Source organism: Mus musculus, chromosome 13 (assembly GCF_000001635.26).
Source record: "Mus musculus strain C57BL/6J chromosome 13, GRCm38.p6 C57BL/6J".
Lineage (NCBI taxonomy): Eukaryota > Metazoa > Chordata > Mammalia > Rodentia > Muridae > Mus > Mus musculus.
Window position 1 is genome coordinate 8,748,924 of NC_000079.6, and position 20,843 is coordinate 8,769,766.

Sequence of the window (20,843 nt, forward strand, 5' to 3'; positions counted from 1 at the left end):
CACTTAACCTTTCAAAATGAAGTTGCCATCATCAGAGAGCAAAAAAGGAGAGTGACTGATGTGTGCCAAGGCTCCAGGATGGAAATAGGCTGGAAACCAGGTCTCTCCATTTACTGAGTCCCGAGACTTGTCTTCACATTGAGTCCCACAAGTCTATCAGCCTGTGGCTTCCATCCAATGCACTGCTCATGTTCCACCTTTCCCCTGTGTTCTACGTGGGTAGACACAAGAATGCTCATGGGTAACTTTCTGAGACTGCTGAAGCCCTAGTGAGTCTGACAGCCAAGGGTGTGGAGAGCAGAGCTCAGCCAGGCAGCAGCTGAGCCTTCTCCAAGGCAGGTGTGTCTGCTTATTGAGAGCAAGTGTCGAAACTCAATGATGTCTCCAGGAAAGCAGAAATAGGAAGAGAAGAGGGGGCCGAGGTGTGATGAATTGCAAGGAACCAGGAAGGTTGTGTGCTGAGATCAGACATTTGAAGGCATTCCTCTTAGTTCAGAATTTAGGATTTTGGAGAAGCCCCAAATGTGTGCTTTAGCGGTCAATTCCAACATAAAAGCAAGAGAGATGGCAGAGGGAAGAGGGAGAGAAGAGCCTGCAGAAAACAGAGGGCATTGCAGTCTGCTGAGCCTGGCTGCCCACAATTCCAAAGCAGCTATCACATCCCTTTGTACCCAGTCGTCCCTGACCTCAACAGCTGCCTCTTCCTACCAACATGGTCCCTGCCCAGTAGGACAGTCCGTGGTTGCCAATGGGCCAGATTGCTCCCCCCTGCCCAGTTCTCAGGGGTGGGCAGCCACAATAGCGAATCACTTCTAGGGGAAAGAGCTGACGTGGATGGAATTTGCCCAAATGTCCAACATTGCCCATCCATGACCAGAAGAAAGTCACGGGGTGACTTTCAGTCTGGGATCTGGGCTGTTTAGGTGGCAATCGGCAAAGCTAGATGGCCATGTGCTGAGAGAACATACCTGAGTTGTATCCCAGAATATTGGAGCTGGGGACACAGGAGAAACCTGAAGTCTTTGTCTATGTAAGACACAGTTAAGCAGGTCTTCTGCCAAGATGGGAACTATTCCCATATATGGAGCTGAATACAGGCCCTGGCCTCCTGATGTGCCCTTCCAGTCGTGACTTATAGCTGGAATGCTTTCCAACACCTGAGATTCTCTACAAAGGGTAGCACATCCCAGGAACTCTTGAGCAGCCATCTCGCTAGAGTAAACACAATGCTCTTGCAGAAACCTCTGGAGCCTCCTGGGAGGCTTCACACACTCGGGTGGTGATAAACGGGCAGACCTGAGAGCGCCAGGATATATTCATCCTTTTGACACTTTGACACAATGTTTTCATCTGCAAAATTCATGTGCGAGAATCACACAAGTTACAAAACGAAACGCAACATCAACAACGAAACAACAACCTAAGAGCAAGCTTATGTCTTGAGTGTCAAGGTTTGAAAGTGAAATGTCCCTCATAGACACTTGTGTTTCAATGCTTGGATTCCCACATGCTGGGGCTGTTTAAGAAGATTGTGGAACCTTTAAGAAGTACAGCCTTGATGAAGGAATTGGGGGCCAGACCTTGAGCTTGTATAGCCCAAAGTCACTTCTTATTCACCCTCTGCTTCCTGACGGTAGAGGAAATATGGCCAGCTAGCTTCCCACTCCTGCTGCCTGCCATGCCTTCCCCATCATGGCGGATTGTGTCTCCTCCAACTTTAAGCCAGGAAAAAAAAATGTGTCCTTCCTTAAATTGTCTGTCAGTCATTTTATCACAGCAATGAAAAAAGTAACTGATACAGTAAGTTAGTGATTTTGTGGTAGGTCACATTCCTAGCTATCCTTGGCCAAATGGATCTGGCCATGGGTTGAACGTGTCTCCTAGTAAGTCCACCTGTCTAGTGTCAATGACTAGAGAAACAGAAGAGAGAATGCAGGTATATGCGGATGGCAGGTTTGACCTCCACAAGGTAAACCTAGACAAGAAGAGGGAGAGGGCTGCCTTTGGAATAGGACTTATACAGGTGAAGCTATAGGAGCTGTGGGGGATGAGATATACAAGAGGCATGGGAAGAAGGAAACCTACAAGGGTTTCTGGACTAGAAACCAAACTTTCCAGAACATCGTTAAAGTGCCCAGACCAAAGATCAAATTCATTGTCTGCTTATATTCATGATGGGTCCCTGAGACTCTGAGCAAAGACTGGCCATACAGTAGATCCAATAGAACTTAGGAGGGTGCCATTTGTTATGCATGGACTTGCTGTGGACACCATCTGGCAGTATTTATCTGGGTCACATGGCTCCAAACTATGAGGGTTTTTTTTTTTCACTATCCCTCCCTAGAGGTCATGGGTCAGCAAACATAACCCTCAAAAAGAAACAGAGAGACAAAAATGAGAAAACACCAGACTGTTGGCTGTGTTGTATCCTTAGGATGATCAGAGAGGGCAGGTATTCGCTGTAGGTTACCAGAAACCTCACCCCAACATTTCCAGGAAGTCCTAATCAGAGATGAGGAGCACTCCAAGATAACCAGGGAGGAGGTAATATTGGAGCTGAGAGCGTTAGCTGGAAAGCATAGTGAGATGCCAGGCTGCTGAGCAGAGCACCTCCCAGAGTAGAAAGTGTTGGCTTTCTCCCTCTGCTCTGCACTGTGAAGGATTGCTGTAAGGATCACACCCCACCTGGACATCAGAATATACAGTCTAACAAGGGAGGAGAGGTGCACTGTAAAACCAGGGTTTAATGAAAATTCTGGAAGCCTCAGAGGCAAGACTCGATTCTTCGTGAGTCTAAGACCCAGCCAGGTACACAGGAACCTTAGCTTAGAAGAACCTAGGCTTGGTTTAATCTTTGCTGTCATCTAGAAAAATGAAGTCATTGTGCTGAGAATTGATCCTAGCATTTCGCACGTGCTAGGCAAGTGTTCTACCCCTCGGCTGCATATCTTTAGTCCTCTGGTTTCTTTTTACTTGGACACAGGATTTTACTAAGTTATTCTAGCTGGCCTTGAGCTGTTTATAGCCCAGGCAAGCCTTGAACATGTGATTCTCCTGCCTCAGCCTGCACCATCAGGCCTAACAATTCAAAAAAAGGATTCACATTCTAATTTTGCACTGAATCCTGCCAAATGTTCTTCCCAAACTGTGTTGTTTGACTGATTATCATTCAGATATACATATACATATACATAAACATATACATATACATCATATAACTTAAGCATAAGCCTAAGTCTCTTTCAGGAATTGTTTACTAATCTGTGTTTTGGATATTGAGTGGGTGCCCAATAAACTAACATTCTTAGGATTTTCAAGTGGCTCTGTTCGTTCATTACTTCATTCAACAAACGTACATTTACAGAAGACAAAAGTTCTGCCTGTAAAATCCTTCCAATTAAAAGGTTAGCAGCAGATCCCAGCAATGAGTTTTAATACAAGGCTCTCATCAGAGTTGAACTTGGTTTCCACCTCCAGTTAGACAGGTAGAACTGTGCCTTCACGCGACTGAGTGTTAAGAAAGAAAAGCAGGAGAGTGTTTGTGAGAGTCTCATTCCAGCTCAAACATCAGATTTACTTCTAATATCTGCTCTCACAGAAGCCCTGTTTGAGCCAAAAGTTTGACTGCCTTCCATTTTTCTCTTGACAGGCGTGAGTCACGCAGAGGCCCGGCAGCCAGGAAAGTCTCCCCACTTCAGTGCCAACTGGGTCGTGGGCAGCGCCGACCTGGAGATCATTAATGCCACCACTGGGAAGAGGAGCTGTGGGGGCTCATCCCGGCTCTGCAAACACGTGTTTTCTGCTTGGTGGGCACGGCTGCATGGTAGGGTAGGTCGCACCGGTCCTTTCTGGGGAGAAAATTAGCCGTACCTGGGCTCTGGTTAAAACCCTGAGGAAGCTCCAGAGAAACTGGACATCATTTGGTCTGCAGTAATTATGAAACAGGACATGTAAAGTGACCCCCAGGGTTACTGTCCTTTCTCCAACTGCCCAGGAATTCCCTCCGTGTATGTACAGCTTTGCTACCCAAATGTGGAGTGTGTCTCTGTGAAATCAAGCCGCAAAGGAGGCTATTGGTGGACACCTAATGCCACCACACTGTACCAGTTGGTTTGTGCAGGGTGTCATAAGAAAGGTATATAAAGAGGATAGAGAAGACTCTGGTTAAGTTCAAGTTGAGAAATCATGGTCACACACAACTGTCTGTAGCGCCAGTTTCAGGGGCTCTAGTGCCATCTTTTGGTCCCTGCAGGCACTGCACACTTGTGGTACACATACATACACCCAGGCCCACGCATAAAATAAAATAATATAACTATTGATTGATGTTGTTCATAGGTGCTGCAGTAGAGAGAGAAGCTTGCCAAGATGCTAAGCCTTCATTTTCTGAAGGATCAGAGTGGCATAGCTTCTCAGAGAAGACTGACCCCCAGCTTCACTCCAGTTACTTTATTCAAACATCATACAAGGTTATTTGGGGCTGGGAAAGGTTCCAGCTACCAAAGTTGTCTTGCCCTTGCTGCTCATGAGAACAGACAACCCATATAAATCTCAGTCCATTTTGATCATGGCTAGCCCATAATCAAAAGTAAGAACTTCAGTTTTGCCAGGAGTGTCTTCAGGACCAAGATTAGTGCAGCTGCAAGCTCTCACATAGCATCAAGTGCAGACCCTCCAGAGAGACAACAGTGCTTCAAGGTTCAAACAGTCTCAAAACAATTTCTCAGCCTCTACTGATTGACTCAAACATATCAAAGGCTTTGCTGGAACATTTCACTCAAAGCCAGACACAAAGGCTATACATTTTATTTATAGACAGACATAAAGGCTCTAATCTACTCTACAGATCATGACATATAGTAGATCTCCTTTTCAGGCATTAAAAAGAGAGAGGAAATTTAACATATATAAAGAGGTTACTCCTCAGAGAAAGCAGATAAGGGCTTGCAAGGTGGCTTAGTGGATAACTGACTCCTGCAGGTTGTCCTCTAACCTCCAAATGCATGTTGTAGCGTGCACACACACACACACACACACACACACACACACACACACACACGCATGGGAGGGAGAGAGGGAGGGAGGAAAGGGAGGAAGAAGTTAGGAAGAAAGGAAGAAGAGTGGGTGATTTCCAACTAAATTTCAAAAATGGTGACTGTTAGGGTTAACACTTTCCCCAACTCAGATGGCTACGCATTTCTACTACAAGAATGTTCCAGAATCTGCTTTCCACTCATAAATAGACAACAGCTACAATTGGGTGGTTAAAACTGAAATGCATGCTATTATGTACTTTTAAAGCATCGTAGACTATAATAAAAAAAAATACAGTGCAGATAGTAAAAGTAAGCTCATGAAGAAAAGTATTTTGCTTGTTTTCCTGTATTGGGATATAACTCAATCAATGAAACTCTTGCTATGTAAGCACAGGGACTCAAGTTCAAGCCCCAGAGATCATGTGAAAGACCCAGCAGGGATGATTATTAGTCCCAGAATTGTGGAGACAGAGATAGGTGGATTCCAGGGGCCAACTGTCCAGCCAGCCCCCTAACCTAATCAGCAAACTCTAGGCTAATAAGAGACCCTGTCTTAGAGAAAACAAGGAGAAAGGGAGAGACAGACAGACAGACAGACAGACAGACAGACAGACAGACAGACAGAGAGAGATGGAGGTATGGAGAGAGACAGAATAAAGTTGGCCGTTCTTGGAGAACAGTACTCCTGAGGTTGGTCCATGGTCTCCAAATGCACCTGCACATATAGGTGCATCCATATGACATGCACACTCAATAATCATGTCTGGATTTATATAGCAACCAGTAGAAAAGCAAATATACAAACAAACACTTTGTCTACTCAGAGATGTTGAAGATTACAGTTATTTAAGAGTTTGGGCATAACCATCCTCTTCCTCTGCCTCCTCTGCCTCCTCTGCCTCCTCTGCCTCCTCTGCCTCCTCTGCCTCCTCTGCCTCTGCCTCTGCCTCTGCCTCTGCCTCTGCCTCTGCCTCTGCCTCTGCCTCTGCCTCTCTGCCTCTCTGCCTCTCTGCCTCTCTGCCTCTCTCTCTGCCTCTCTGCCTCTCTCTCTGCCTCTCTCTCTGCCTCTCTGCCTCTCTCTCTGCCTCTCTGCCTCTCTCTCTGCCTCTCTGCCTCTCTGCCTCTCTGCCTCTCTGCCTCTCTGCCTCTCTCTGCCTCTCTCTGCCTCTCTGCCTCTCTGCCTCTCTGCCTCTCTGCCTCTCTGCCTCTCTGCCTCTCTGCCTCTCTGCCTCTCTCTCTGCCTCTCTGCCTCTCTGCCTCTCTGCCTCTCTGCCTCTCTGCCTCTCTGCCTCTCCTCTGCCTCTCTGCCTCTCTCTCTGCCTCTCTGCCTCTCTGCCTCTCTGCCTCTCTGCCTCTCTGCCTCTCTGCCTCTCTGCCTCTCTGCCTCTCTGCCTCTCTGCCTCTCTGCCTCTCTGCCTCTCTGCCTCTCTGCCTCTCTGCCTCTCTGCCTCTCTGCCTCTCTGCCTCTCTGCCTCTCTGCCTCTCTGCCTCTCTGCCTCTCTGCCTCTCTGCCTCTCTGCCTCTCTGCCTCTCTGCCTCTCTGCCTCTCTGCCTCTCTGCCTCTCTGCCTCTCTGCCTCTCTGCCTCTCTGCCTCTCTGCCTCTCTGCCTCTCTGCCTCTCTGCCTCTCTGCCTCTCTGCCTCTCTGCCTCTCTGCCTCTCTGCCTCTCTGCCTCTCTGCCTCTCTGCCTCTCTGCCTCTCTGCCTCTCTGCCTCTCTGCCTCTCTGCCTCTCTGCCTCTCTGCCTCTCTGCCTCTCTGCCTCTCTGCCTCTCTGCCTCTCTGCCTCTCTGCCTCTCTGCCTCTCTGCCTCTCTGCCTCTCTGCCTCTCTGCCTCTCTGCCTCTCTGCCTCTCTGCCTCTCTGCCTCTCTGCCTCTCTGCCTCTCTGCCTCTCTGCCTCTCTGCCTCTCTGCCTCTTGCCTCTCTGCCTCTCTGCCTCTCTGCCTCTCTGCCTCTCTGCCTCTCTGCCTCTCTGCCTCTCTGCCTCTCTGCCTCTGCCTCTGCCTCTGCCTCTGCCACAGCCGTACAAATGTGGGTCCATGGCACAATATGCTGCTGTCCTGATTAGAACTCTCTGCCTCTGCCATGCCTTCTCTGATTCTTTTTCCCATGTCTCAGTTCCTCCGAAGAGTTTGGAAAGTTTGGGGAAACACAAACTCTTCTTCCTTGTTGAACAAACAGGTCCTCTTCTTGTCCACATGATCATGGGGTTGTTGTCCACAGAGTGGACACAATGATTTCAAATACTCTGGGGAGAGCCTGCAGTGTCATCTAATGCTCCCCTACCACAGGCCTGCCCTCTGCCTTCCTGCCCTTTAGTTGGGGAACCAAAGATATGGAGAATGTTCTCCCTGCCTTATGTTGCTCCAACTTTTGCCTCCTATGACTCTGAAGCCAAATAACATCCTACTTGTACTGCCTTCCCAGTTAACGAACCACATAACTCAAAGTCTTTATCTCCTTCCTGCCACGATGCTGTTAGTACACAAACCCAACCTAGCAATCCTTCTCCACCTATCCAGGTTTTATCATTGGTGCCATCCTCTTTCTTTCTGGGGTTTACTGGGTCTGCTTTTTGAGTTGGGGTCTTCTTTTATATCCAAGGCTGCCCTTGAACAGAGCCATTCTCCTAAGCCTCCTAAGTGCTGAGATTGTAAGTGTGTCTTCGCAGTTAGCTAAGAAATCAGTGTTCAATTCTTAACAGAAGGTAAGTGGCATGTCACGTGATACATGTGTTAATCATCTATACTTCTGATGAAGCACAGCATTCTTAGCAATTGGTGTTTTCACAAAAAAAATTCCACGAGAACTCAGATAAATGCACTCCAATTTGGTTTGGTTTGGTTTCTCACATGTATGTGTATGTGTGAGTTCATACGTTCAGGAGGGAGAATGCATATACACATGAGTTGGAGGCCAGAAGCCAATGCTGGATCTGATATAGGGTCTCTCACTGAACTTGAAACTCACCAAGGGGCTGAGTAGCTAGACAGCTAGTCTCGGGCACTTGCCTGTCTCCACCATCTCAGTGCTGTAACTATAGGCGTGCACTACCTCATCCAGCTTTTTAAGTGGTTGCTAGGGATCTGGGCTGAGGTCCTCATGCTTGTGAGCCAGGCATTTTACCAAATAAGCCATCTCCTAAGGTCCTGCCATTGTAGTGTTAAGAGAGAAAGAGAAGCAAAAGGTTGAGATCAAGCTAGTAGTTTGCTTGTGAAACGCCTCATGTTAACACGACTGGCTGAACACACTCTCTTCTTCCCACAGCTAAGCACACGGATCCCCAGCCATGGAGACACACCATCCATGTACTGTGAGGCCAAGCAGGGGGCTCACACCTACCAGTCTGTTAAACAGCAGCTCTTCAAGGCCTTTCAGAAAGCCGGTCTTGGCACCTGGGTGAGAAAACCACCGGAGCAAGATCAGTTTCTACTAAGTCTCTAAGTCACTAGGCTCCTTCGCTATTGGACCAGAGGGAGATGCCTGGAGAGGATGAAGCCGTATGATGGTGTGGTGTGTCCATCAGTTCTTGACCTTTGTTCTCCTTCACTGTTCAGGAACATGTGGCTCCATGTGTGGATGAGAGACTAGGTTTGAGTTTGGGTCGGGCTGCTTCTCCCTGGGCTGTTAGTTCCAAGAACCCCATCCACCATAGCTAGAGAGAGAAGCTTTGTTGTGTCAGCCCCATCCCTTACTGGGTATCAAAAGGAAATTCTCTGTTCAGGCAAGGGAGTCCAGAGGCAGGACTGAAAGGTAGTACTAAAGCGTAGCTTCATGCATCTTCCTTTGGACCTCCCCTCCCTTCTCTTCCAAGGGCCTCTCTAGTGGTGTGATCAAGTCTCACCAGCACAAGTTTATATGACATTTCAAGATAAGCCACAGGTGAACAGGAAAGCCAGGGGCTCCCCAACTCCAAAGAACCCAACAGGAATGCTGTATTGTTCTCATTATTCATTCAGACCTTTCCAACTTCTTTCAAGAAGAACTTGAGACAGACACTGTCAAAGAGCAGCCAAAGTGAAAGCTATACTTATGACACAAAGGGATAGTTACCTAAGACAGGAAAGAGTCATAATTGATGAGCTAAGAAAACTGTTATTAAACTGCCCAATGATAGTATGTTGCAAACAAACCCAAGCCTTTCCACTTGATGACAACCTCTCCATTGCTTTTATAGATAATGATAGCCACAGAAGTGACAACTGTAGGGTGATTAACCACTACCCAATAATCTCTCTACTAGGTATGAGTAATGAAACTGAGTTTTAGATCAAATTCTAAATTTTAAGCAATTTTTTATTAGAAAGAAATCACACACACACACACACACACACACACACACACCTCAGTGCAATCTTTCGGTTTGAGGAGCTGCATGCTCTCTGTCATTTTAGGTCCCTTGATCATCATGTCGCATGAATAAAATAATAATAACCACAAAGATAATGATGACTTGCCATAGCTGACAAAATTAAAGGGACAGAATCATGCCACTTTTAGAACGGACATTAGAGTTCATCGGTAGACATATATTTCTTTAATATTTAGCCTACATCATCATCTCTAAGAGGAAAACAAAATACAGGCAAGAGGAGGCATGTTGCCAACCAATGTTTCTTGAATTAATTGTCTTTAAACACTTGGAGCTCATTTCTAACATTCATCAAGCTAGTTAACATGCGTCTAATCTTTTCTATTGAACCCCATGTGACGGGCTGGAGAGATGGCTCAGCAGTTAGGAGCTTTGCTGCTTCTATAGAGGACTCTGGTTGAGTTCCCAGCTTCCACACGGCAGCTTACAGCCATCCATAACTCCAGCCCCAGCAGCTCCACACATCCATGCAGTGCACCTACATAAATGTGGGCAAATTATCATAGACATAAAGTTAAAATAAATAAATCCTTTTTAATCCCATCTGAGATGCATTACGGATTTCTGTTTCATTTTGTTTTGTTTTTAAAGAATAGGAGGAACCATGTTTAGAATATGGGAGTCTTGATTAGAATTCTAGTGCATCATCCCCCAATAAAATTCAACCATTACATCATGATGCTTTTATTCTATCTTATATTGCAGATGTCACAAGAATTTGGTAAACATGAAATACATTCAATTGTAGCTATTCAATAAAAAGAAAAGTGGAGATATTAATTCCTTGGATTTAATATGAGATCACATCACTAAAGTCCTTTGAGAAAAGAATATGAACACCATTGTAGGAATGTGTTCAAGATAAACTTTCAAAGACATGCAAATGTTTCTGCAAATGAGTGATTCATATCATAAATATTGAGGAAAATGTAATCTTAACTCAAGGTAAAGGCTAAGATCAAAATGCCAACTTACAGTGATCTCTGATAACTTGATATATCACTAGGGGGAGGCTTAGAAACACAAGAAACCTTGAGAGCTGAATATGGCTTAGCTGTAATCCTTCAACGGTTAGGCACAGTTACTTCCTAGCTGAACTCTAGGACCTGCCCTCAAATCATTTGTATTCTGAGCTATTGAATGGAGAGCACACAGCACATCAGAGCAGTGAGCTCCAAACAGAGTTATTGGTTATAAAAATAATTGGCATTAACTTCAGGGTCTTAAACAAGATGGAAGGAGGCAGAGTGGGGTACCTTTCAGATATTCTCAGAGAATACCATCACTTTGGCCTATGCAAGAGTCAGAGAAAGCAGTGGCTACCCAGCACCATCATGGACATAAGTTCCAGGGATAGATTTATGACTCATGGTGTCTACAGTACTGTTTCTCCAGAAACAACCCAAACTTTCCTAAGAGACTAGGGGATCAAATTTGTTTATAGAGGTAAAAGAATTCTTTAATGCTACAAGACAATTTTTAAAAACTAAAGATAATTTTCTCCTTCTGAAAGAAGGATTCATTCCACCCCTGAGCACTAGCATAGAGATTTGCTTGTTTATTCTAATCACATGTATATGTGTGTGATTGTGTATGGGTATGTTCATGTGTGTGCAGGTGCCTGCAGGAGGCTGAAGAGGGTGTCAGAGCTGCTGAAGTGAGAGTCTTACGCAGTTGTGAGATACCCTGTGTGGGTGCCAGGAAGCCAAATGGGTTCTCTGGAAGATGCTTTTAACCACTGAGTTAACTCTCCAGCCCTGAGAATCACTTGTTAAATAAACAAAAGATTCCTATATAGGAGAGCTAGGGGATCCACATTTGTTTGTAGAGGTAAAAGAATTCTTTAATGCTACAAGACAATTTTAAGAAACTACAGCTTGTCCAAAGAGACATCATGGGAAATGCTTTTTTTCAATAGTTGACTGTCTTGCAAGATACCTGTCAGGGTGAATGTAAAATAAAGGAGATGGGAGGAAGGAGGCAGAGGGTCCCTGAATCTCTTCAATGAAAAGAGACTTACTAAAATTATCTAAGTGAACCCTGCCACGTGCTTAGAAGCAGAGGTCAGGAAAAGACAATCTTCCAAGAAGCAGGAAAACACAAAGAGGTACTAAGAAGGAAGAATGAAAGGCCAGGGTACATTGATTATCTGAAGCAGAAAGGTAGCAACATCAGGATTCCACATCTATACCATGTTGGGTCATATATGTGCTGCCCCTGACCTGCAGAAACCCAACCCACTCCAGAAGTAGCCAGCCACCAAATCTGGCATAGCATCTGGTGTACAAGGAATAATACATGGGACATAACATCTAATGTGGGTGAATCCCTGAAAGGGTAAGTGGCAAAAGCTTATGGACTTTTCTCACTTCGTATCCACAAAAGCATCCCAATACTGTTTTAGGCTGCCCTGCATTTTAACTACTGATTTAGTCTTGAAAGTGCTCAGAGACACCCCATCTGAAGTTTCTACAGGAGTGAAGCATAAGTAGGTGGCATTTCTCTATTAGTCACCCTGAAAACAAATACAGTCAAATGAGTCCAAAAGAATCTTGTTAGAATCTAAAGAGGACATTCAGGCATCTTAGCCAGCTTGGCTGTTTCTTATCTATCTGATTTATCCCCAAAAAGTCCCCTCCCCAAGAATCTCTTTGATCTTTACAGTCTTTGTTTTCAAATCCTCTGTCTTCTATCTACATCCATTGAGCCTCACTCCTAAAGTCCAAATAGAAGTCAGCATTATCTTTATCTGTCGCCAAAACACATGTTGCTTTCCTATTGGGGAGATAAGCACGTTAGGGTTTCCTGCCTGGCTCTCAGTCAGAACGCCAGCGTCTGATCATTTGTGAAGCCTCCCACAGGATCCAGCCCCACGGTAAAGGCCACGAGGACATGTAAGCACGCTCATTCACCTGCAGCAAAAGATTTCACAACAATGTATAATATCGAGTTATTGAGTTCAGGATTTCTTTGGGTTGGGGGTTTTGCCAAGGAGATTTGCAAGTCTCTAACAGCCGTTTCCTTTTGACTTCTGTGCTTCTCTTGGAACCTGTATATATCTATCGCACAATTATTGATTTTGTAATGTCTTGTTGTCTCTCATAGATGTCACGCTAAGTTGCTTTTCCAAAAGATCCATAGCTCATATTTTTTCCACATAATTTTCATCACACAGGACAGTTCTTATCAATAAATTTAAAGGCTTTTTGTATAGTGTTTACCATATTTGATGAGCCATAAATAGTAAATACATAGCATACCAATGCCCAGAATAGAATAGTTAACAGTATTTTGATGAAATACTATTTTTAGATTATAAATTTCAAGATGAGTCTATAGTATCTTGTTTAAAAAAATTTAAAAAGACAATTGAAATTTAAATATAGTAGACATTTTTTTATTTAGGAAAACTTCTATGATCACTTTTATGAAGCCATTCTAATAAAATGACCTAATTGGCCCAAAAGATAATAGCTATCACTTTCTAATATCAACCAAAGGAAATTTAGAAAAGTGTTGCGGCCGCCAGCAGCTCGCAACGTGAACGGTTCGACTGAGAAGGCCGCTCGAGCTGTAAGAGAGGAATCTAGACGGGGCAAAAGAAGAAATGTAGCCAAGACAGTTACTCTGATCAAGGCTCAAATTTTATTGTTGCGACACCAGTTATGAAGGAAGGGGGAGGGGACCCGATTCCCGCCGAATAATCTCTGGTCCAGTAGAAAGGTGCACGTGTGTGGCTCCTCAGGTTCCAGCAGTGGGCGTGGCAGAACGAATGAGCAGGAAGCTCCACCCCGAGCAAGCAGGTTTCAGGCTAGGGGAGGGGAGACTACATCTCCTCCCTGTTATTAACAAAATAAAAAAAAAAAGAAAAAGCTGGCCTGAGGGGGGAAAATTATCTATGCTCAATAGTTCTGCCTGGAATCTAGGGCTAAAGAAAAAACTTGCTTCACTGGGAATCTTTAACTTTTCTTATGGTAAACTGTATCTGGCTTAAGACTGTCCTTTCTAGTAAACAACTGAAAGGCCTGGAGCTGCAGACTCTGACTTTATAATGCTAATTAGTACTTGGTAGGTAACTTTCTAGTTGAATTTTAAGTAGGGCGTTTGGAACTCTGGCTAAGTTTGACTGAACGATGTGAAAATAACACTAAGTTGAATTCCTTAGCATTTTTGGAAGATAGGTGGGAAACAGGGAGAAGGAGTGACCGGCTCTTGTAGTACAAGGCCAATTGGCCTTTTTATTTGGGTGGGAGGCAGTGAAGGGCTTGCCCTTTCAATAGTACGTCTCCAATCTCTCTCCCCCCTATTAATTAAGTTAAATAAGGCAACGCTTAACTGAGGTGATCAAATGATTTTCTCATCCGTAGATGAGTGGGCTTTTAACCTTGGCTTGGGTGGACATGGACCCGATTCCTCCCGTGGGTAAAACCCACACATGTGGCTCTTGGTACCTTTTGGGGAGGCGAGGTAGAGCCGGAGAATATTTTTTATTTTTAACCAAAATTTGGTACCAACCTCTTTCAAACCGGGTTTATCTCACAGGAAACTCAGAAATGGTCAAGCCGGACCTTCCCTTGCAGTAAGTATCTCTGCACCAAGCGGTGCCCATACTGAATTTGTACAATCACAAACCAGTATGCACAGTTCTGAGTGCTGTGCAGCTCCTAAAGGAGAATTATCAACCTCAGAATTAGCAAAGCCTAAGCAAGAATTATGTCGTTAATAACACCACGATTTGTGGGTAAAATAGGAGCTGGAAGTCGTTCCTCCTCATCCCTGTTTTTTCCACAGCCTATTGAGCTAAGGACACCTTGCAGTAACAGCAAGGGTGAAAAGCCAGAGGTCAGCTAAGGGGCTAAGCCTGTCTATCAAAATAAAAACCAATCTTTATTAATATAGAAAAATCTACTCTTCTAGCCCTCTAGGTAAACCTAAATTTTTAACTCAGACTGAAAGCCACATGCTGGAAATGTCCTGAGACTGGGGGTAACAGCTGCCACCTGTGTGCTCTAGGGGGGCGGGGATGCACATCTACTGGTCCGCCTCGGGAATGTTGATTTACCTGCTTGAAAGACAAAATCTTGAAAGACAGTGAGAAAGTAGGAAAGCAGAACTTCTTTCCGGGAAGTCTAGGTACTTTATTCAAATGCAAATTGTAAAGCTGAGGCTAGTCTCCGGCCTCCTGTCGGGAGCTGGTTCAGAGAGTAGCTGGAGAACACCTTTGAGAGCTGTTGCTCTCAGCTGAATTTTAAGCACAAAAGGAATTTTAGTCTTTAGAATGATACTTACCAGAAGAGTCAGAATCTGTGTTCATCTGACGAATTAATCTCTCTGGCAGCCACCGCGCTCCATCTTCATCTCGTGAAAAAACACAAACTGAGTCCCTACCCCAAATTAGAACTGGATCTGGACCCTTCCATTTGTTAGTCAGGGGGTATTAAGTGACCAATTGCTCTTTAATTAACTTGCTAGGTAATTTAGAATATAGGAATCTCTAACATTGGACTGAATATTAGGACCAGTCTAAGATTGAGTTAGAATGGCTGGTCACACTGAAGAAAGGAGAAAAATCATTATGACTCTATTAAATGACTAATTTTACTAAGTCTGAATATACAGTCTCTGATGTACTATTGTCATAAAGTTAAAAGGCTAGAAGCTAGTCTAAACTGGAAAAATGACAAGTAAGGATGGATCTAAAACATGAATTTAATTTAGTTTTTTAGTCAATTTAATCAGGACATGAGTCAACTTACCTACCAGCTCGTCACACGAATTTATTAATATGCTTCTGCAGCGTTCTGTGGAGAAAACCTGTTTTTCCCTTTTTTAATAAGGTAGCTGTTTTAGGATTAATCTATAAGCCAATAAGTAGATCCCTTTAAGATACTATAAAGCATTTATTAAACTCTTTGACATTAAAATATTAGATTTTGAAAATAAAGGTAAGACTTTAATAGTGTGCATGGGAATGCACTAAATAGCATGCACGGGGATACAATTTCTCTCTTTTTTGTCTTTTAAGAAGTTAAAGTTTTAAAATTTTACAATACCTAAACTTTTGAATTAATAACTAGTTGACAAAACATTTTAAATACTTGGCTGTAAAGGGGCAGTGACTAATTGCACTTTTAATCAATTTTCTTAAGGAGCAGTTGTAACTAGAAGGCTTGTAAAGTTATTAAGAGTCACATGTGCATAATTTATTTATTAACTAGAAATATGCATAAGCAATTGTAAATTTGAGAATTAATAGTATCTGAGGGATGAACAATTTAAGCAATTGTGAGCTCAGAGATATGGCATTGACTATTAATATACAAATTAAGGTTTGATTGTTCAGCATTTTAAAACACCATCTACAGCACACAACTAGATCATCTGTGCTGGAACAGGGGAAACTGTGTCTTAAGACTCTGCCCCACAGAAGCTAGTTGGGCCCACGTGGGCCAACGATTGGCTGGGAGGATGAGAAAAATGACTTTACAATAATGTTTTTTTTTTTGGCCAAAGAATTGTTTTGGGCACAACCAATTTTTAATTACCAATTAATAACAATTATAAAAGCTTTATTTTTTGTAGAAACTTTTGTAGTAAACTAAAACCCTAAGTAATAAAAGGATATTGTCTCTGAATCTTTTGGGTGAGAGCAAGGATTTAAGGTAAACTTTAAGAAGCATTAGTTAATAAAATACTTTTCACTTAGGAAACAATATACACTGAAAGATTAAAACTCTTGGCTTCTTGTATAGAAGCAGAAACAATAAAATTTTTCTTACATAATGTAAAGTTACATTAGCCATACCTAGAGGCAAAATTTTCTAGTGATTACAGTTCACTAGAAGCAAAACTCTTTGAATTTAAGCATTATTTTAAACATCTGAATAGATCTGCAACACTGTTAAAAAGAATTTTTCTTGAACACAGGGAAAAATCTTTCTCAGGCACTGTTTGCAAAACAAAAGAAAGGCCACAAGCCGCTCTGGGGCTGCCCAGAGCCCTGCATTGACTCAAACGTAAAATACTTTTTAATCTGAGCATCCTGGCCCTCCTGTAATAAGGACCGATTTTAGAGAAACAATATAACTGTCTACGCCTCTAAATTTTGATACTCTTTCTTAAGATGACTTACAGTTAAAACGTTCTTCACAACTTTAGTGTTGTGAAAAAATTGCCTGTACTACAGTTTCCTGCCAGGCAGCAACTATAACCAAACTGTTTGTCTAATCTATTCACAAAGACAAACATAACTAGATAACTCTGTCACAGTTTTGTATGAAGTGAGCTGTATGAGCGCTCTCATAAGATGATTACTCTTGTAATTATCTTAATTACAGTATACAGGTGAATTAAAGATCTTAAATTTGAAATCAAACTGCAAGCTGCAGTCAATGGAACAATAGCAGTTTTAACCATAATTTTTAAGTTTTTTGTGCAAGGTTAGGATAATACCTATAACCTTGGGAAAGCAAAACCCAAGTTTAAAACAATTTATTATCTTTAAAATCAATATTAGAAGCATTACTATCGTATTACGAAGTTTGGATGTCAATTAATACCTATGAATACCTATTAAAGCAAGCTTTAATGCTTTAATAAAGAGACATTGCTTTAAATCTTATTTTAAATTTTACTATTTAGGATACGAACCATATTAATTATTACCTAAACTAGAAATATCTTTAGAGACCCAGCCTCTTGGGCTGCCTTATGCCATGTGTTGGAAGGACTCTAAACTTGAGTTATCAAATTTAACACTAACCATCTGTAGCAATGTAACAATTATTAATCTTAACCAACAACTTATGAGCTGATTGTGAAAACACTTAGAGCACATTACCAATAAAAAAGAACCAAATGAAGCAGTTACATTTAGACCAATCAGAGAATAATAATTTTTGTAGCTACAATCATAAAATAAAAAACACTTTACCATTGTCAAACACATTAATCATGAACCATTTATTAGCTTTTTTACTCTGAAACTTAGAGGCTGTGCACTCGCCCTTATTTTCTAAAACGAACAGTTTTTCCAGCAGGGGCCCTCTCGCCACGTGTCTGATTCCTGGCTGAAACACGTGGCAGCTCTCGGCTTTGCAGATAAAGTTTTTTATACCATCTTTATTATCCAACACAAAACATAGAACATTCATTCATACAGACTGGACACGAACATACATGAATCGAACACGAGAACAGATTGGTGCACCGGACATTAGACAAGACACAAAGGGGAACAGAGTACTCCTGCTATAAGGCCCAGAGAGATATTTCTCTCTGCTTTTTGGGACATTTTCCTCCCTTATGATGTATTTTTTATTAACTGGGGCAATCCGCCTATTCCTTTTAATAAACCCTTTCTTTTCTCACACCTCATGTAGCTTCGGAGAGCTACGGCCTACCGCCTGATCCATGACTTTAAACCCTTTCTTCTTTCACCTAAGCAGCTTCCTAAAAAGCTGCGGCTAACCTGCCTGTTTCCGTTTCTAGTTCCGATTAACACGCTGCTGACCCAAGCAGAACCAGCGTTGGGTTAGCACTGATTCAAGCTTAATTCGTATCCTACCGCATCCTCAGCAACACTTTACAAAACTGAAATTTTAAGCTAGCGCTAGCATGTGTACTTGTCCGTTGCTCCGATGTCCGATACGAAGATCCTTTCCTGTGGAGCTCCAATGCAGCGTTCCTCTTAGCATCTCTCTGCCATTCTTCAGGTCCCTGTTCGGGCGCCAAAATGTTGCGGCCGCCAGCAGCTCGCAACGTGAACGGTTCGACTGAGAAGGCCGCTCGAGCTGTAAGAGAGGAATCTAGACGGGGCAAAAGAAGAAATGTAGCCAAGACAGTTACTCTGATCAAGGCTCAAATTTTATTGTTGCGACACCAGTTATGAAGGAAGGGGGAGGGGACCCGATTCCCGCCGAATAATCTCTGGTCCAGTAGAAAGGTGCACGTGTGTGGCTCCTCAGGTTCCAGCAGTGGGCGTGGCAGAACGAATGAGCAGGAAGCTCCACCCCGAGCAAGCAGGTTTCAGGCTAGGGGAGGGGAGACTACAGAAAAGGTCTTTCTTTTTATGTGCTACCATTTGACTGCTGTGACCACTGCTTCCTGACGAAGTCTCAGCATTCAGCAAAATGTTTCTCCATCACTCTTATCTAGGACAGTTTTCAGAATCTACAATCTTGCATAGGACTAAGAAATGCACTATGCTGAACATTTCTAAAACTACCCCAGCTCTGGATGTTTACATAGTTCATGAAGGAGTGGAGAACTCAAAGTGCTGTCCCAGCAAAGGCTATAGCACCAAAAAATCAACCCTTGGATGGGGTGTGCGGTGGAGGAATGATATAATGTTGTTAGAGGAAACATGGGCGCAGACTGTGGTATTCTATGGAGAGCTTGGAGCAGAGTGACCCCTGGGCTTTGTCCACGGTTCTGACTTGTAGTTGAACACGAAAACAACTAACCCTGGGAACACTAAGGTATCCGTGGCTCTTGTTAAACTTCTTCCTCAAAGTATGAAGGTGATGAGTGATGTGGGGAAATAAGGAAACAGACGCAAAATGACATAGGTGGAAGCCACCAGAGAGAAGCCATGGAGAACGGAGCATTGTTCCATACAGTTCCTCCCATCCCCAAGTCATTTCCCCCACAATTCTGCTTCTTTAGATTCACTTCTCCCTTCCCACCACCACCTTGCTGTGCTTCCCTCCTGCTAAACATCTGCCCACTTTGTTCCGATCCCCTGGTATATCCGAGAGAAGTGAAGTGCCAGGGAGACTGCTGCTCGTGGAGGACGTTCCCTGTGTGTTCGGGTGGTAGAGTGGATTACAGGGATTTACAGCGATCCTTTTGGACTCCCAGAGCATGTTCATTCCATCCGACCTCTAACCAAAAGAATCATGGATGGCCATGTCGCAAGAAATTTAAACCAAACAATAGTACCCCTGCAGGGAAATGTACAGTATCAAAACCTGGAGAAAATTCCATCGTATTTCCCAACTCATCTTTTTTTAAAAGGTTGGAGAGATGATACACCCTTTTAAAGATAAAATAAATATTATCTGAATTCTAGTGCCTCTTTCACATGGGCACCCAATTTCTATCAGCCAGAAGTCTGTGAATCAATTTAAAGAAATCTTTCCCAGCAGTGCCCAGCTAATTTTCAGCACTTTTTAAGTAAAATGAACGTTAAAAAAAATAGTCATTCGTAGTTGAAGGTATGTACATAAGAAAGCATGATTGAATGGCAATATTGTATCAATTGGTGTATATTTGTAATATTTGTAAAATAAAAAAATCCGAAACCTTACAGTATGAATTTACATGTTAATTTGCCTCTTCTAAGTTCTGTAAATTGCACTTTGGTGATACCTGATAAGTGAGTGTTTCTCTTAAGTGAATAAAAATATCAAGTACAGTTGTTCTTTCCTGGATTGTCTGGCCTTTTTCATCAAGCGGTGTATTGGCAAATGTCTGAAACACTGTGATATATGGGGCTTAGGTAAAGCCTGAGGTGGGCCCGCCTTCTTCAGAGAACAGAATATCTGTCTCTAAGACCCTTTTCTCTAATAATAATCACGTCAATAACAGTCACTAGCCCAGATGTTGCTCTTTTAGAATGTATGTAATCAAATTAGTAAAACTATCATGGACCTGGGAATGAAACTACCTGTCTTCAAGCCATGAGTGACTTGAGTGAATCTCATTTTTCTCACTGTTGGGTGTTGGAGACAAGAGATATCTACAATTTCACAGGATTTCCCCGGTGGGGGGGGGGGGGAATTCAAAGAAGTCACAGTGTTACAATGCTCTAAAATGCTAACACATTATAAAGATATGGCAATGGCCAACAATTGTCCTGTTGAACACTGATCCTACTGAATACTGGGGCATATGATAAGCCTACAGCTTCACCAGGGCATGGTTACAGTCTCAACGCTAACTCTGCATTGACTGATCACTCTAGAGGTCAGTCTAATATTACCCCAATAGCATATGCTGCTTCTTTCAAAGGATATAAGGTTGGGCAATATATTCATAAAGAGGCTTTTTTTTTTTTTTTGCTAATGAAAAGGTCTTTGGATTTTTTCTCTCATTACCCTAAGAATAGACAAAAACTAAAAAGTATGTTGAACTTTGAAAGACTGAGTAATATCTTTTGTTTCAAAGTGTTCTTATCCTACAATGTATCTGAAATTCTACCACACATGCACTTTAATCCAGAATAAGGATTTCTTCCATTTTTTTCAGGCTATTTTTAGTTTGCATTAGGAAGAGTGATGCTCAGGTTAGGTGAGAGTGTGTGATATGTAAGGCAGAGGTGGAAGTAGGATCTGAAACAGACTGTGAGTTCACCTCCATAATTAGTTCTAAGAGGTGTGTGTGTGTGTGTGTGTGTGTGTGTGTGTGTGTGTGTGTATGTGTGTGCGTCTGTGT

The 20,843-nt window shown here is 43.0% G+C and overlaps 1 protein-coding gene across 5 annotated transcripts in view; it reads left to right on the forward strand.

Annotated features, from left to right (window-relative positions):
• Positions 1-19,839, forward strand: part of Adarb2 (adenosine deaminase, RNA-specific, B2) — a 566,237-nt gene extending 546,398 nt beyond the window's left edge. The window contains exons 9-11 of one of the 5 annotated variants that reach the window (XR_382016.4): positions 3,650-3,828; positions 8,303-8,548; positions 18,122-18,163. Coding sequence is in view for 3 of the 5 variants with exons in the window: in XM_017315647.2 (XP_017171136.1) it covers positions 3,650-3,828; positions 8,303-8,434; positions 18,122-18,172 (362 nt within the window). In the remaining 2 variants the exon portion in view is untranslated. Of the gene's footprint in view, positions 1-3,649; positions 3,829-8,302; positions 11,520-18,121 lie in introns of those variants that run through there. The other 4 variants (NR_110345.1, XM_017315647.2, NM_052977.5 and 1 more) reach the window with 4 other exon arrangements.
• Positions 19,840-20,843: the final 1,004 nt, after the last annotated feature.